We start from the raw sequence: 16,090 nt of genomic DNA, 5'->3' as shown, positions 1-16,090 counted from the left end.
AGTGTATTCTTCCGTCAGAAGAACATATGTTTTGAATTCCTTTTTCTTGGCGCTCTTCGGAGAGCTCTGAGACTTGGCCGGGCGCTGTCCTTTGTTGGAATATCAACAATCGGTTCCGACGACGGAGTGGCGAGGACGGGGTTGATTGTTGGTGGCGGAAGTGAGGTTTGGGGGTTGAACTTTACACCCCCATTTTTTCTTCTTTATGCGACGGGCTCGCCACTGGTGTAGTTCGCGTATAAGAAGGGAGTTTTTTGGACTCCCTCTCCCTCAGATCTCTAACACGAGTCTGAGGTGAGATAGATTGTATTATTCTTTACAAAACTGTCTAACTGTTGGCGCAGACACTTACGCGCCATAGGTACATACAAATTCCAGATCTCTAACACGAGTCTGAGACACTTACGCGCTATAGCCTTATATTTAAAATCCTTCTGACCTCCCTTCAGCCCAACATGCACTGTTTGAAAGTATGCCCCTCCTCTCTGCATGAGGATTTGGGCTATGAGCTTGTCGCAGGCTATCGTTGATGCATCGTCGAGGTCCGCTAAAGTTATCGCCTTGAGCGTATCGCACGGCTCTGGTAGCGCTTCCGACACTATCATGGCAAATTTGCCATCAGTGTAAGTGTCTCCATGGGTTGCCAAACGATCACGTAGTTCACGCATCTGGATCAGTTGAGGCTCCAAGGGTTTGAAGTCGTCCAGTTGATAATGGTGAAGCTGCATCATCAATCTCGCGGCATCTAGTGCACTAACACCATTATATCGTCTCACCAGTTCTAGCCGTGCTACTTTTGCGAGTTCGACGATGGCAAGAGGCGTATCTTCGACGGTAAGTCCAATTTGTGTTAATGCAGTGTCGTTCTTCCTGTCCTATACGCAGAAGGGGAGCATCTATGACAGCAGGATCAGGTGATGTTGCGGCCAGAGGACGAAGCGTTGGGTGATAAGGAAGAGGAAGAGAGGAGAAGGACGATCAGAGGTCTTTGACTTGGGATCGATAGCTTCCCAAAGTCCTCGATCCATGAGAACCATTTAACCCACATATTATAGTTGAATCCTTTTCAGTGCTGTAAAGACTTTTGGAACCAGTATCGTTTGAAGTGGTAGCGGCCATGTCTGGGCGCCATGCAGCGTTAGCTCAGACTCGAATAAATGAGGGAGGCAGTTCCAAAAAAAAAATCTGTTTCTTTATATGCAATCATCACCCAGTGGTGAGGTTGTTGTACAAAAGAGATTAGGATGATCAAAGCTTTATCAAAGCCCTCCTGCTTCATCAAAGCCCCCGCCACACATTATTCTTCGTCACTACACATTTCCCTATTTGATATTCTAACACAGCGCATAACATTACATTAGTCGCTCAGCCTGACAAGGAAGCGACACGCATACTAATAGGGCTTCTCTGCTTCAAGTGATGACTCGTCTCGTCGGTTTCCTACATCACAGCGTTAATTGAATCAACTACGTTAGGTCAGATACACAATTAACAACACAAAAAGTATGATATTTTGCGACAGATATGTGTGGTGCTCCGGCGCTAGCGGGGAACCAGTCCTAGAATGCCATTTTATCGTCCATATCCTTGTTGGCCATGGTCCTGTCCATACCATTGTGGCGGGCTTGTGGGCCTGGTTGGCGCCGGATTCTTTCCCGGACTCGAGTAAACTTCTTTTTGGTTACTATGCAATTGAGGCTGAGCCTGCTGGAGTGCTAGAGGTGGCGGATATTGAGAGTATTGACTAGGCGGCGAGATACTGGGAGGGGGAGGAGGTAGTGGGGGAGGTAGACCATATTGTCCATATTGAGCAGGTGGTCGGGAAGGGGGAGGCGGAAAAGCTGGGTAGGAGCCGCTGTAGTAGCCAGAAGTCTGTTGTGAAGGAGGTGAAGAATGACTAGTTGGAGGTAGCGGTGGAGGTGGAATAAAGAGTTGTTGCGAATTTGACGAGGTATTTAGCGAGAAGGCGGAGGAAATTCCAGGTGTGTTGAACAAGTCGGCATATGGGTCAAGCGACGGTGGCGATGCGTTTGGTTGATTGTAGGGAGTTGGTGGCGGGGGAAGTATTGGGCTAGTGTAATGAGCCTGAGGGGGAGAAGAATATGTACTCGTAGTGGGGATGTTTTGTCGTCGTTCAGGAGCAGACGCTGGCGGACGTGGGGGTGCAGGGGACGACAGGCCCAATCCCGAGAAAGATGAGGATAAACCCGATAGGATTGGTGCCTGTCCCGCTGGGCCAGGTGGAGGAGGCACGCGAGGTTTCTCAGGAACCAGTGGAGGCGCAGACGAAGATGGCGGCGGAGATTTCAGGCGACGCTTAGTTTCGATTCGAGCCACAATAGTTTCTCGTTCCCTCGTTCTCGGTCGAACGAACTCACGGATCTTCTGGTAGAGTTCACTGACCAATTCTCCTAGCTGCTTGTAGTATTGAGTCCCTTTCCTAGAAGTGCGAAGTAAGGTTTGTATTCTCACATATCAGAATAGCGTTACTCACTCTAGCCCATGGCTGATTGTTAGCCACGCGTCGTAGGCCGTTGCAAACCGACCAAGGACTTCCGCTTTCTTTTTCTCTTTCTCTTCCGCGCCTTTCACCCATGATCGACCCTTGCCTTTTGTTAGAGCCTTCCATAGTGCAGCAGTTTCGTCCAACAAGGCTTCTTGCTGCTGAATCAGTGTAGTTAGTTTAGCTTGATAAGGACGGAATTTCTCGAGTTCGTTTGCGAAGATAGTTGGTTCTATTGCGGATGGATTTGGGGACCTGGAATGGAGAATGAGAACGTGAGAAACGTCGTCATTCTGCACCTAGGGTTGTGATTGCGCGAGTTAGATGGCCCGTGAGAGGAAAAAAAGAAATCAGTTACTCTTTCTTTCAAATCCTTTAGTACGACTCCTCTTTCCCTTTTGATCTTGTTCAAAGTGCCAAGCTTTTCCCCGATCTCTCGTACACTGGACTTAATCTCGTTCAGGACCTTTTCCTTCTCGCCCTGTCCTCCCATACCGCCCTCGTCAAGGTCCAGTAAACTGTCTAAACCCGGCTGTGGCTCGTTTGAACCCGTGGCCTGCTTCCACACGGCAAGTAACGATGGAACCCCCTTCTGGAGGAGGTCAATGTCGTCTTCAAATTCGCTCAGGAGGCTGGTGATCTGACTATCGGAAGCAGCCGCTGCAGTGAAAGTCTCCGAACGTGTCTTAAAGTCGGCACGGAGTTCGCGGGTGAGCGGAGCGGACGGGGCCTGTGTAAACTCGTGTTCGTACTTGACCTGACAGGAGATCTATAAGCAAATTGATGAAGAACTCCAAATTAAATAACATACCCTCATAATCTCGCACTCCCGGGATTCTTCGTCCAACTCGTTTCGGGTCGCATCAAGTTCTTCAGCAGTTTTCGCTCTCAGATCCTCGAGCCCTCTCAGAGACTTTTTGAATCCAGCTAACCCCCCCACACGGCGGATGTCGTCTCCCCAAACTTTCAATTCCTGAGGGAAGCCCGAGGCGATTCCGTCGTCGTCTTCACTACCGCCTTCTTCAGCATCAATAATCTCCTTCCATCTGTTCAGATCTCCCGGGAGTCCGAGTTTTCCTAAAGCCTCTGAAGCGGCAGCGTCTGCAATTTCGGATCTCTCAGCTTCTGCGCGCACGACTTTCGCCTTCTCCTCAGAGTATATCGATGCGGAACGGTGAACTGCCATCGGAATAAGTCTCGCGAAGAGATCGGGGCCTATTACTCGCTGCATCTCCGACGGGGAGGGGGCGGCTGCGGAGGGCCCTTGTTTGGAACTTGGAGCGGCGCCCGCTGTTGACCCATTATAAAGTTCCTGTATACTAATGGGACGTGCCACAACCAGCTTTTCGACAGCAGGAAGGTTAGCCGCTGGTGTCGGGACTGCATTGTAAATGAGGTCATTTGTTCGTGAGTACTCTTTGAGTGTAGAGCTGGTGAGAATGCTTAAGGCTTGTGCAATCTCCGTCAGAGCGGAGGATGCATCGGGTGGAAGAGTGGGATACGAAGACCACTTGATGTCCATGAACATACTTCCGGATGATTGTGTGCTCATTGAGAGGTAATAGGGTGTAAATGCTGATACACAAGTCTTATGTGCCTCCTTAGCTTGGGATTCAGCTAACTGGATTCGCGAAAGGGCATCCCCATGTTTGGACGCGGCATCATCGACGAGATGCCGGTGGTAATGGGTCAGGGCGGAAAAGTATGTGGCTTTTATCTGAGAGAACCGATGCGTGACTTTTTTGACGAGTTGTCAAACAGAAGATTTGGATCGACCCACCTGAATTAAATTTACCCAATTGCGGTCGATGATTCCCTTTCCATAAAAATCTTTGACTTCTTCTGTCAACCCAGCATACAAGGACGCCGTCTGTGATGCGACCTTGCTTATCAACGCATTTCCCTTCTTTTCGTTAATAACTCTCTCCAAGAAAATCTCCGTCGCCTGAGCCATCATTATGCCGACCAAATATTTAACAACCTCTTTGCTCATATCGGTGCTGGGAGCGTGCAGGAAATTCTCGTTTATATAGGTGAGCATGCCTGCGGCGCAGCGAAAGTAATGGAATGCGCGCTTCTGGCCCTCGGGATCCGACCGCATCTGTGCTGCTGCAATAGTCGAATGCGTCGCACCCATCTGGAATATGATGCTGGCTTTTTCGAAAGCGAGGGAAGTTTGGGTGGTTAGCTTGTTGGTGAAGGCATCTTGCCAAGGAAAGGGGACTTTGATCTCAGAGAAACGCAATTCGAGAAACTCAAGTTGACCAAAGTATTTGTAAAGGAGATCGCGGGCCGTCAGATCGGAGCCAGCACCTCTCACAGCATCCTGGCGAAAGCGTTGAAGCTGGGCGCACTCTGCGGCATACGAGTCGGGGCTTTCCCCATATGAGTTCGTAATAACGGTGCGAACCGGCGTCGTCCAGTCAACCTCCTCAGTCTTCTTGCGTGGAATCCATATCTATTGTTTACATTAATTCGATGCCGGAAACCTTTCGGGATGTAATCCTCACCATTGGCGACTGTGGCATGGCGATCAAAGGGCGACCAAGACGGAGCCTCGTCAGATCGAAACAAGATGTTCAAACAGGTGGGGCTGATGCGGCCAAGAAGGCCTGGGGAGATCGGCAAGCCGTCAAGTGCTACTTTTGGGTGCTGCGTAGATCACGTGATGTCAGAAAGTACCCTATACCAATTAAACGCTACATATCAGCTTCGAGCGCGATCTTTTTAGCGTCGTCGATTAGAAACAGAAACACAAGGAAACATTTCACTAAATATTGACCCGTTTGACCACCTTCATCCCCGTGAGAACCAATTCAATCGTGGGGTATGCATGTCCCCGAAACGGGCTCTCGGCCAAAGCCGGGCCAGCCGTTTCATTCACAAACCGTGAACGTCGTTGTAGGTAAGGCGCGTCGATCGACGTCCTCAACATCAGGATAACCGTACGTTGCACTACAGACCCATCCTCTATTCCTTGGGTGTTCTACTTCTTATTTATTGCCATAAGTGGCATATTCGGTAAGCTCGAAATCCGTCGTTGGCATCATTCCCAGCCCTGCACCTAACAGAACGCACTACGTTTGCCTCCAATCTCGTTATAGATATCATTAAAAAGGACCACTCTTTGTATTTAACTGAAATCCACTGGAGGCGCTGTAGGAATATAAAAGTTACAACACTAAAACAACCAGAAACCATCACAAAAAAATTGGATAAGAATCATACAACCTCCACGGACCAGAAACAAAAATAGGAATAAAATCATAACTCAACAAAATGAATTGAAATAAAATATCGGAAAAATAATGAAGAACAGAGTCGATGAATTGAGTATCTACGCGAACTTTCAAGTCTAGGGATTAAAAGATGGTTCAGAAAATGAAGAAAAACAGCAAATAAACTCACATGAAAACAAAAAACAAGGTTTCCTGTATCAAATAAAATATTAGAAATTCGTAGTAACGTGGGAAAATAGTTTTACGAACGTACGAAACGAATGACAAAGAGAAATCGGAAGGAAATCAAGGCATTCATATAATGAAAAATGGTCGGGTACGAGGAAAAGATGAAAGAATTGGAAATATTTATATGAGGAAAATAGGGAAAAATATGAATCTTTGTCGGTCTTAAAGAGTTGAAGTATAGGTCTGTGTTCGAAAAGATTTCATGTTAAAATCTGAAGAATTGAGGGAGAAACGGATTTAACAAGATTAAAACACACTTGCAGAGAAGACTGGCTCAAACATCCTGAGTTTGTGGTTAAAACGGATGAGCTGGAAATGCGAAACTAAAGAGTTCGAGTCCAGGAACGAGGCATAATTTATCCAGAATTAATTGTAAGAAAATGGATGAGCTAATGCCAAAGCAATCTGGAGAACCTCAAAATTAAATCTTGAAAAATTCATATCTTCATAAATAATCCTCGTAGTTTACTGTTGTTTATACCGACGGAAAGCTACACCCTTAAGCTAACAAATAACCCCATGACATGTGACTTAGAATAAAGTGAGTAAACAAGGGTAAACAAGGTCATGATGGGTGTTAGGCAATGCAATTGGCTAATTCCCACGCCAAAACTTCCAGAAAGTTCTAGAAGCAGAATGGGATGCTGATCGCTTACATAAGAGGATTGCTAAGCTCAATATAAGATTACTCAGCAATGTAAATAGTAAAGTGACATGTGAAAACAGAGCCCTTAGGAAAGGTATAAAAGACCACATTTTCTGGTCTGACCCCTCTTCCTTCTTTACTCCTCTCCCCTACGTGCTCTGGCTCATAGGTCATAAGGCGTCCTAATAAAAATTAAGTTTTATTAGTATAAGTGTGCAGTTCAGATCACATCTGAGTAAAAGTGATCAACCCTCAGTAAAAAGTTAAGAAGAAGTTAAGAAATAGTGACGTCAAGTCAAGTCGGTTGGAGTCGCTCCGAGTTAAAAGTGACAAGACAGAGGTGAAACAACTGAAAATAGTAGGTCTATAGCGTGATTTTCGTGTGGAACAATCAGGTAGACAAGTGAATTGAACCCTGAGAGTTTCATACACACACAAATAATCAGTAACACATACAAATATCAATACACAAAGCAACCAAAACGCTACAGTGGTTGAGTTAAAGTACCAATACTAACATATAAGTATCAGAAGAAAGAACAGCCTTTTATAGGATTTCTGTTCTCCTCCTTCAGCGCTTAGCGCGTTGCTAGTGCACCACGGTTAACGACAGGGATCCCCCCAATCAACCCAGCCCTCTGAGTACACCGTCTACGTAGAGTAACGGTTTCTCCAGGCCGTTCTGTATATTCTGCACAAGGATTTGGGGCTTGTCCGTGGAGACACCTGCAGAGGGCCGGAGGTTGCACCTAGCACCGCTGGTACTTGCGGTTGTTTGGTTCGTCTGGGCCACCTGCCGCAAAAACCGATCCCCCGCTCCGATTTCGTGCCATACATCGACAGCTATACACCTTCCTAGGCCCCCATCAAAATCTTTCACCCAAACGGTCGCACCGACACGCAATTCCCCTCCCTGCTTGCTTGCACACCGACCCTCAGATCTCGCTGTTTGCGCTTATACACCCTAAAACGCTCTGTGTGTCGTCTTTTGTTATCGAACGGGTGCAAAAGATCTCAGCGAGCAGAACCGTTGGGTGTTCGCCACGATCCTCTACACCCTCGTATTACGCGCTATCCCCTTGTCCAATCCGTATCAGTGGGACCGTATTCATATTCGCTGTCCGCTGTCCAGTCATATCATACACACACCTTCCTAGGCCCCCATCAGAACATCTTACCCAAACGGTGTATTGCATTACGCACCGACACGCGATTCCCCTCCCTGCTTGCTTGCGCACTGACCCTCAGATCTCGCTGTCTGCGCTCATACATCCCTAAAACGGCGACAAATGCTCTGTGCGTCGTCTTCTGTCATCGAACGGGCGTCAAACGGGTGCAAAAGATCTCAGAATTGTTGAGTATCCGCCACGATCCTCTACACCACGCGCTATCCTCTTGTCCAATCCATATCAGTGGGACCGTATTCATATTCGCTATCCGCTGTCCAGCAATCACGCACCCCTGGTACTCGCAGTTGTTTGGTTCGTCTGGGCCACCCGCTGCAAAAGCCGATCTCCCACTCCGATTTCGTGTCATACATACACCTTCCTAGGCCCCCATCAAATCATCTTACCCAAACGGTGTATTGCATTACGCACCGACACGCAATTCCCCTCCCTGCTTGCTTGCGCACTGACCCTCAGATCTCGCCGTCTGCGCTCATACATCCCTAAAACGGTGACAAACGCTGTGTGCGTCGTCTTTTGTCATCGAACGGGTGCAAAAGATCTCAGAATTGTTGGGTGTTCGCCACGATCCTCTACACTCTCGTATCGCGCACTATCCTCTTGTCCAATCCGTATCAGTGGGACCGTATTCATATCCGCTGTCCAGCAACTACGCACCCCTCAATCGGCACTAAAGCGACGTCAGAAACGGCACAGTTGGGCTGGGACTTCAACCCGACGTGTGCCCTCGCCACTGCCTGCCACTGAATATCCAATACCCAAAGACCTTTATAAGACCAGTGCCCGTGCTATACATATATTCCTCAGCGCCGAGCGAGCACCAGTAATCGCCCTTCTTCGCCGCAAATTGCCCCGTTTGGTGTCCGTTCCTATTGGTATGTACTACAGCTACACACATGAATATGCAGCTGAGTGCATGTCTCTCTTACAGGTCGGCTACCGGCGTAACTCGGCCGATATACCCACACTTGTTGGGGGAGACCTATCCCGTTCTGCTCCTTTGACCCGAACCCATTAGTTTCTTTAGCAGCTACTCCCATGCCGAGGCATAAGCCTGTAATTCCACCCCTTACTACTTCGCCTGTGAAAAAATATCAGCTGTATAATTTAAAAAGACCTAAAAAATATGCCGATTTCCTTGGCCCCCAATCTGCACCTGAATCCGAACCCTCAACGTCCAAAAAGAAAGGACATAAGCACGTCCCAGCCGCTGAAGTCCCTATTTCCCAGCCGTCACGACGCGTTGAGATAGCAAACGCCAGCGGCACCGTGATGACGCAACGCTGGGGGCCTGGCATTGAGCCTACGCATTGGTGGCAGGTGCCAAATCGCCACGATCACGTAGGAAATGCAATGTCGGCGGATGCCAGCGATGTTTCGACTCCCCCTTCAACGCCAGCTCTAAAAAAGGAATCACCAATATGGGAAGCATCCCCTCAGGGTTGGCTGGAAAATATCGCAGAGCCCACTCCTTCGGGCCCAGACACTGCTCTGTCCCCTACACTGTTGGGGTCAGCTTCCCGAAAGCGGGCCAAGAGAGCATTACGAAATCTGCAAAAGCAAGTTGCATGGCTCCATTGGCGCCGCGATGTAATACACAAAGCGGTGGAAATCTATCTAGGTCTAGAGGCAAAGAAGGCAGGACGCGTGCCCCTTGCCGCCCCCAGCGAGACGTCGTATGATAGAAACGGAAAACTGCAAACACCAGCAGCATCTGTCAGGGCCCGGCCCTCTTTCCGTGACGGGCCCAAGGGGATCCTCCGAGTCGCTGGGGTATCTAGTCCCAGTCCGAGGTCTTCAAACTCACTGAGGGGGCTAGCCCCAGCCTTCACAGGAAATGAGTTGCTACGCATTTAGGAAGTAGCTTAGTTACACTTGCCTTCACAGGAAATGAGTTGAGAAGAAGGGTAACCTTCTCAACCTCCTGTGAAGCCGCTACAAATGGGAGCCGGGAACTATACAGTTTTCGGCTCTTTGCCGACTTTCCATAATTGGCACCCCCCCGTGGGAAGATTCTGGGCGAGCAGCTCGCCCAGAAAGTTCCCACGGTTGTGGCTGTGATGGTTTCTGGGCGAGTAACTCGCCCAGAACGTTCCCACGGTCTGCATGCATGCGGGATTGTGGAACAGTGAAGGGAAAAATAGGAGAAAATGGGGGAAGGGTACCTGAGGGTGTGTGGGGTCAGGGGCTGTGCCCTGACAGCATCGCTGTGCTCCCACTGCAATACATCTTTCCAGTTTCATTCACTCATGACGATCGCATTCTCAGGTACGTTTGCATTCTGACCTCCCTTAGCAGTGTCCCAATGACCCCGAGCCAGGTGCCACGTGGCGGACGTTCGAATATTGCAAATGTCCGTCCAATACTCTCCCGCTTAGCATCATCCAGTCTGGCTACTTTCCAGGGTCACCTGTAACGCCCCAAGTTGCCTTTCATTTCGACGTCCTTTCGCTGTATTCAGCTTTGCATGTGGACTCGTACACCCCGATTGCCTCCTTTCATGCCGCTTTGTTTGCCATGTTACGAGAGAACGGTTACGAATTCACCCACAACGTAAGATCTATTTGTTGCATGTCGGGAATTGGCACCTTCATGATCCGGCGCGCATATAGGACCCCTTTCTGCAGTCGTTTAGCGAGGCGATAACATGGTTTCAAGCCCTACGTGACTCGGTAGAGGTTGAAACGGAGAGAGAGTTTCTCCTACCCACATCCCCTGTGGCACCCGATGCACCGCTATGTCGTTCCGCGCCGGTCGAGTCCGCTGCGTTTACCCATGTCGCTCCTGCCCACAACGGCGATCCATCGGTCACTGCATCCCATGGCGTGATGACCGTTAACCACGGCATCCCAACCTCCATAGGGACGTCACCGGACCTTCCATCGATGGTCCATGAGCGAACAAAGCTGATTCGCAACCCGTCCGACAGCAGCGCAAGTCCATACCTCCGCGCGAGATGCCCGCAATGTTTTGGAGGCTCGATGTGGGGCAACTCAGCCAACGAGTTAGTCCTCTCATACATATGCTTCGGGAACAGGTATACTAAGCGATTCCCTAGATATCCTGATGTCATCGTCGCCATGGATGGTAATATGCAACATAAGCAATACATGTTCGTTGGAGGAGAGATGATTCTTCCCTGGAATGAAACTTGCACATTCCTCACCGATGCCGAAATCGAGGAAGCTGCCCGCCATATCTCTGATGCACGAGCTGCATCTAGAGGCTGTTCGGAAGTATCTCGTCCCTCATCCCTTGTACCAGATGGTGCTATTGATGAATGCGAAGAATCACACAGAGCCACGAAACGTGGAAAGCAGTCAGCCTCAAAAACGGATACCTTCTGTTCGAAGGGCCTGATGGCAACCGTATGCCGTCATGACATCCCCCTTTTCCTCTGCGATGTACGCACTCCGGGTGAACAGCAGCACTTTTCGATTGCCATGCTCCTTGCACTTAGCCGCCAACTACCCTCAAATGCCACTATTGGATTAATGTATGATGTTGGGTGTGTTCTTGATCGATCGATCGCCAAGGTATGGCCTCGCATGGTCTGCAACTACAACCTCTGATATTTGAACAAAGTACAATCTTATCCCTGAAATCGCTCCTAGATTGAGCATCGCCGTTTCAGTCTTCCATGCCTACGCACATCAATTCTGTTGTCAAATCGCATTTCACCCCTGGAAACGAAATGGGTTCGGAAAGTCAAACGGGGAAGGAAATGAGCGATTATGGTCCTTGATTGTTGATACAATTGCGCCTGAACGCATAATGAGTGTGAGTCCCAACACTGTTCGGTCGACAACCCTCTCTTATGCAATGTTGTCCCAAAACTATAGCCGGCAAAACGAATCACAACTATCGACAACAAAATCAAGATGATCGCGTGCCGTGGCCGAGACCGCCTTGCTTCATTGGCTAGGTCCAAATTGGCCGCCATTGTTCGTGAGGAGGCGCTTCTAACCGACCTCCTGCAAGATTTGAAGAGTAAGAGGGGATTCACAACTCCTTTCCTTCAATCCCAGTGGGAAGAGCAAAAGTCTTTGCAGCTCTCCGTTCGAGCCTGTATGCCCATTCCCGATCTCATGTTCGGCGTTGACTTATGCTGTTATGCCCTAGACAATGATCAAGCCGGAATGAAAAAGTTCGCCAAACTTTTGGAAGCCGAACGATCAGCCCAGGCACATTCGGACGCATTGGACGCCGTAAAGAAGGAGCTGGACCGAATCAGCTTGGCACGAACACTGTCCCATAGTCCTATCGACCTCACGGAGCATTTCCAAGCCGCTCAGCGTGTATGATCGTTGCATGATAAATCTCAAGAATGCCTACACGATCTGACAGCTCAAATTGGCCTGTCCGATTTGAAACTTCCGCAAAATCCGTCTAGCACAGAAAGGGACTACATGGAGAAGTACATTCTGGCCCGATTCCGCAAACATGCCATCCTTATCCGCTTAGCCAAGTACCAGGACGAGATTAACCCTATTCGGAGCTCACAACGGCGTGGAGGACGGCTGGTTACAAAAGTCGGTAAGCATACCCCATTTGAGGCGAATTCTGATGTGCTCGAAAATTCATCCGGTACTTTGAGGATATTCGAAAATGGTCTCAGTGTTCAATAGCGCAAACGACCGTGCCCGTATTATTTCCGCCCATGTTGCGCAATATAACGAGCTTGTCGACTGCCTCGAGCGTTCTGTTAGGCCATCCTGGCTCCCGGACTCTTTGAAACACGCCAAAATGAATGTCAAGGAGCTGCTTAACATGGATCCCAGTGATGAACAGTGGACAAAGATGTGGGAGAGCCTGTGGGATTCCAACTGGAACTTGGATGAGAAACCACCAGCTTTTATCGTCGACCAACAGGTTCGCCATGGCATAGTAGCGGTGCTATCGCTTGCTCGTATTGAGGAGGAAAAGCTTAGGCTCGCTCGAGAGGAACTTAACGCGCGCACCTGGATTGTCCAATCGGTAGACTTGTTGATTCGGATCACGGACGATATTCATCGTATGTCCTACAAATTCCACATTACCAATGCGCTGATTTGTCCTCGATCCCAGCCCTGTTTAAATATCGATGGCAACTCCGCCTAAAGTCGTTACTCAAATGCCGTGATACGATCGTGAACGGACCGTTTCCTCATGTCAATCTATGGCGTGCATCGCCGCACTATCTGCTAGCAAACCTAAAACGTCCAGACTCCCAAGCTGCACCGAGTACCGCGGAGTATTCTTCTTTCCGCCTTCCCCCCCCGGTTCTGCCACTCTGGCCTCAGGAACCAACGGCATAGACCCCGAAGATGATTCTCAAGTTAGAAACGAGCTAAGCGCACTCGATGGACTTATCAGGATGAGCCCAGAGCTGGGTGTAGCTGATGACGATGAGCATGTTGAGCCCTACCTGTCTACCGACAGTGGCAGTGGCCCAGGCGATACTCTCGGCCCTGAGATGCCGGTAAACCTTCCAGATAGCGAACCTGAGACATGGCCAGATGAGACAATGGACCCCACAGACAATGTCGAAACACATGCTGAGCCTCTTACCGACTTGGTCCCTCCTAGTGGGTTCGGAGATGTGGATAGTCCCAGCTGTGACGAGGATATTGAGGAGAGGTTCTGGAATGAGAACCCTCGTCCCCAAAGCCTTCCTCCAATTAGAACAATCTTCGATGCCATCCACTCACCCACCCAGTCTACCCAACAACAAAAGCCAACAAAAATCTGGAAGGAAATAACGGAGTTGCATTTACCTCAAGAGACTGAAAAAGTAAGAATGTTTCCAAGTTCCCCTGTGACTGACGCCACTGATGTCTCATTAGATAGTGAACGACAGCAAGACCAGAGACAAAGCAAGATATTACAAACATATTGCGATCTTCTCTGATGCACTACCAACAGTCAATCGCCGGCGGCTGATACACGGAGCAATAATCGATGCCTATGTTGAGATGCTGAAAGACCTTACAGACGAAAAGCTGCGGGACATACTCAAGACCACTCGTCCCCATGTGATTATGTTTCCTACCCAGTGTGAAGGAATGAGACATTGTATGGCAGTTCGCCTGTTGGATGTATGTGGGAATACACCGATGGAATCTGTACTGACCAATATTTTAGCGAGCGACAAAGAAAGTCCAAACCGATCTTTTCGATGCAACCAGTTGGACGATTCCGTGTTACTCAAGGAGGCGTGGTCACTGGCTGCTCGGTGTTGTCAACTTCGAACAACGAGAGCTGCGCTATCTTGACAGCATACCTCTACAACAAAGCGCCCATATCAATCGCCACGGTCCACAGTGGGTGTTTACAGTGCGTTTCCTAATTCTAGCCCACATTCCAGTCTTAATGTTACCGCTTTCTTCAGATACTTCGAGGCCTAGTTAATGCCATCTGGTTGTTCATTCACCCTGATGATGAGCATGGATACAACTGGTCCAATTGGTCCACCAGAGTAATCACTGTAGGTGTGCCATCTTGCTGTATGAACATCATATACATTACAAGTCCTAGATGGAACAGCGCCAATGGAACGGGTATGATTGTGGGGTTTGGACCATGGCTGACATTCAAGCTGTACACATCGGGCTCGATGCTGCACCGAAAGACACGAACATCGATGATTTTCGGGATAGGGTGAAACACCAAATCCTTTCTATTCCTCTGTTAACACCGAGCTGGCAGCCTACCTGGAGAACCCTAAATCCTGACCTTATTTGCGAACTGCGGTGCCGAGCCACTAAAGTGGCCGCAAACTTTCCGTTGATTATGCCCAGCTTGGAATTGATCATACGGACGTTCCTTTAGTGTTAGATAATGAACAGGAAAAAATAGATTTAACTGACTAGCGGAGTTTATGTATGCCGGTGTTGAGCCTCTCCTAATAAGATACTTGATGCACCAGTCAAGAGTCAAGCATTCTAGGCCGATGCCAGGTAGCAGCAACCTGGAAACGATGACATGGGACGCCAGGAGGCACTCTTAACCTCCTTGGCTTATGTTCCGTCATTTTGAAGAACTGTCAGTTGTAATCGGTACGAAAACAGCTCGCGTTCCCAATTAAGCGGACATACATTCCAGTACTCCACAAGCACGTCGAGGCAGGCGAAGTGGAAGACAATCCATCCGAATCGTCTTTTGGTGACTTGAACTGCAGGAAGTGGTAGGCGAGTATAAATTTGGTGGTGCTACATGGTACTATGCTCGTTTAAGTGAAGTTATTCAGAAGGTTGCCTGTATTGGGGGACTTCTTGCCGCTCTCGTTCCTGCAACACTGCATGAAACGGACATGTGTACACCTGTAGGACATCGTCCCTTCCGGAGCTTTTGAGCGGTCCACATGCTCAAAATCCAGATCGGCCCGAAACCACACTTCATAACCATCCTCACTGCAAAACGCTCAAAATTTCGAACGGTGTGCCATCTGGTTTCATGAACAGTGAGCTGGGGCGTTCGACGTCTGCACGAGGTGCAGTGACATCCGTCATATAAGCCCGTAACCTCTAGCTGGACCATTTCGCATCACCAAGCGTGTAATGGGTGAACTTCCTACTTTGTAAACCCCGTCGCAGCGATCTCCCCGCGTCTCCCGTACGTTTCGGCTTAACTTCTCTCTTTATGTTCATTATGCTAACTTACATCTTGTACCTTTTAGTTTTTCCCGTGTTTCCTCAGAGCGTGTTGTTCTTTTGTTGGCTTGCTTCTCTCCTACCTCGCCTTTCACCATGTGATACAGTAAGTCATTCATTCTTGCCAATGGTGAAGACGCTATCTTCGGTGGGTTTCGGCAAGTTGGGCCCCGAATGAGTTTGTGCTGTGACCGCCCTTCCTTTTTGTCATCTACAAGTGGGTTCTTCTCTTTCTAACCTGGGCTTTCACATCTTCTGTATCGGCGCTACCGCCCTCCCCTATCTCCTCTTGTTAGTTTTTCCTTTCTTTTTATCGTTGTACGTCCGGGCCCATGCTCTGTCCGTTTGCACGCATGATGTATAATGGCTAAAACGTGTCAACATAATGTATTTTCAGCTCCCCCCAACAAACACCCGGAACCTGGGCAGTAACTTCTGGATAAGTAAACTAAACTAAGGCGCCCGTTGAGATCTCTGTTCGAAGTCTCTGGAAGTCTCTGAACATCGTCCTCCAGCTCCATGCATCTCGATGCGAGCCATGCATACTCGTCGACATTGACGCCGCAGTGGGGGCACTTCGGGTTCTCTCCGATGGCAGGCCAACGTTCCATAGCTGAGAATTCGTCATCCATTTCTAGCGTGCCTGAATGCGCCAT

The 16,090-nt window shown here is 49.0% G+C and overlaps 3 protein-coding genes across 3 annotated transcripts; 1 reads left to right on the top strand and 2 right to left on the bottom strand.

The window, feature by feature from the left end:
- Positions 1-1,265: 1,265 nt before the first annotated feature.
- On the bottom strand, positions 1,266-5,163 carry EI90DRAFT_3043868 (BRO1-like domain-containing protein). Its single transcript, XM_039059289.1, has 6 exons — positions 5,014-5,163; positions 4,284-4,961; positions 3,315-4,220; positions 2,862-3,260; positions 2,495-2,802; positions 1,266-2,440 (listed from the first exon to the last, which is right to left on the bottom strand). The coding sequence occupies exons 1-6, from the start codon at positions 5,029-5,031 to the stop codon at positions 1,573-1,575; spliced, it is 3,177 nt and encodes a 1,058-aa protein (XP_038919521.1). The 5' UTR covers positions 5,032-5,163; the 3' UTR covers positions 1,266-1,572.
- Positions 5,164-7,241: 2,078 nt separating this feature from the next.
- EI90DRAFT_3013854 (uncharacterized protein) lies at positions 7,242-8,283 on the bottom strand (the record flags this gene model as incomplete). The annotated part of the gene is made up of 5 exons (XM_039056705.1): positions 7,242-7,561; positions 7,766-7,769; positions 7,820-7,910; positions 8,076-8,164; positions 8,215-8,283. The coding sequence occupies 5 exons, from the start codon at positions 8,281-8,283 to the stop codon at positions 7,242-7,244; spliced, it is 573 nt and encodes a 190-aa protein (XP_038919520.1).
- Positions 8,284-10,757: 2,474 nt separating this feature from the next.
- On the top strand, positions 10,758-11,586 carry EI90DRAFT_2875848 (uncharacterized protein; the record flags this gene model as incomplete). The annotated part of the gene is made up of 3 exons (XM_039053880.1): positions 10,758-10,807; positions 10,862-11,339; positions 11,389-11,586. Coding segments are annotated over 3 exons (726 nt in total), but the record flags the coding sequence as incomplete, so codon positions are not given.
- Positions 11,587-16,090: the final 4,504 nt, after the last annotated feature.

Source organism: Cantharellus anzutake (genome assembly GCF_015039405.1).
Source record: "Cantharellus anzutake strain C23 chromosome Unknown EI90scaffold_10, whole genome shotgun sequence".
NCBI classification, from domain to species: Eukaryota; Fungi; Basidiomycota; class Agaricomycetes; order Cantharellales; family Hydnaceae; genus Cantharellus; species Cantharellus anzutake.
Note: the sequence above shows the minus strand (reverse complement) of the source record. Positions and strands in the feature narration are given on the sequence as shown.

What these genes read in the sequence shown, in the direction of transcription:
- EI90DRAFT_3043868 (XM_039059289.1), bottom strand. An exon ending in ATTGGGTAAATTTAATTCAG is followed by an intron (nt 4,221 to 4,283) that starts GTGGGTCGATCC and finishes CGGTTCTCTCAG; the next exon opens with ATAAAAGCCACATACTTTTC. An exon ending in TAAAGGATTTGAAAGAAAGA is followed by an intron (nt 2,803 to 2,861) that starts GTAACTGATTTC and finishes TCACAACCCTAG; the next exon opens with GTGCAGAATGACGACGTTTC.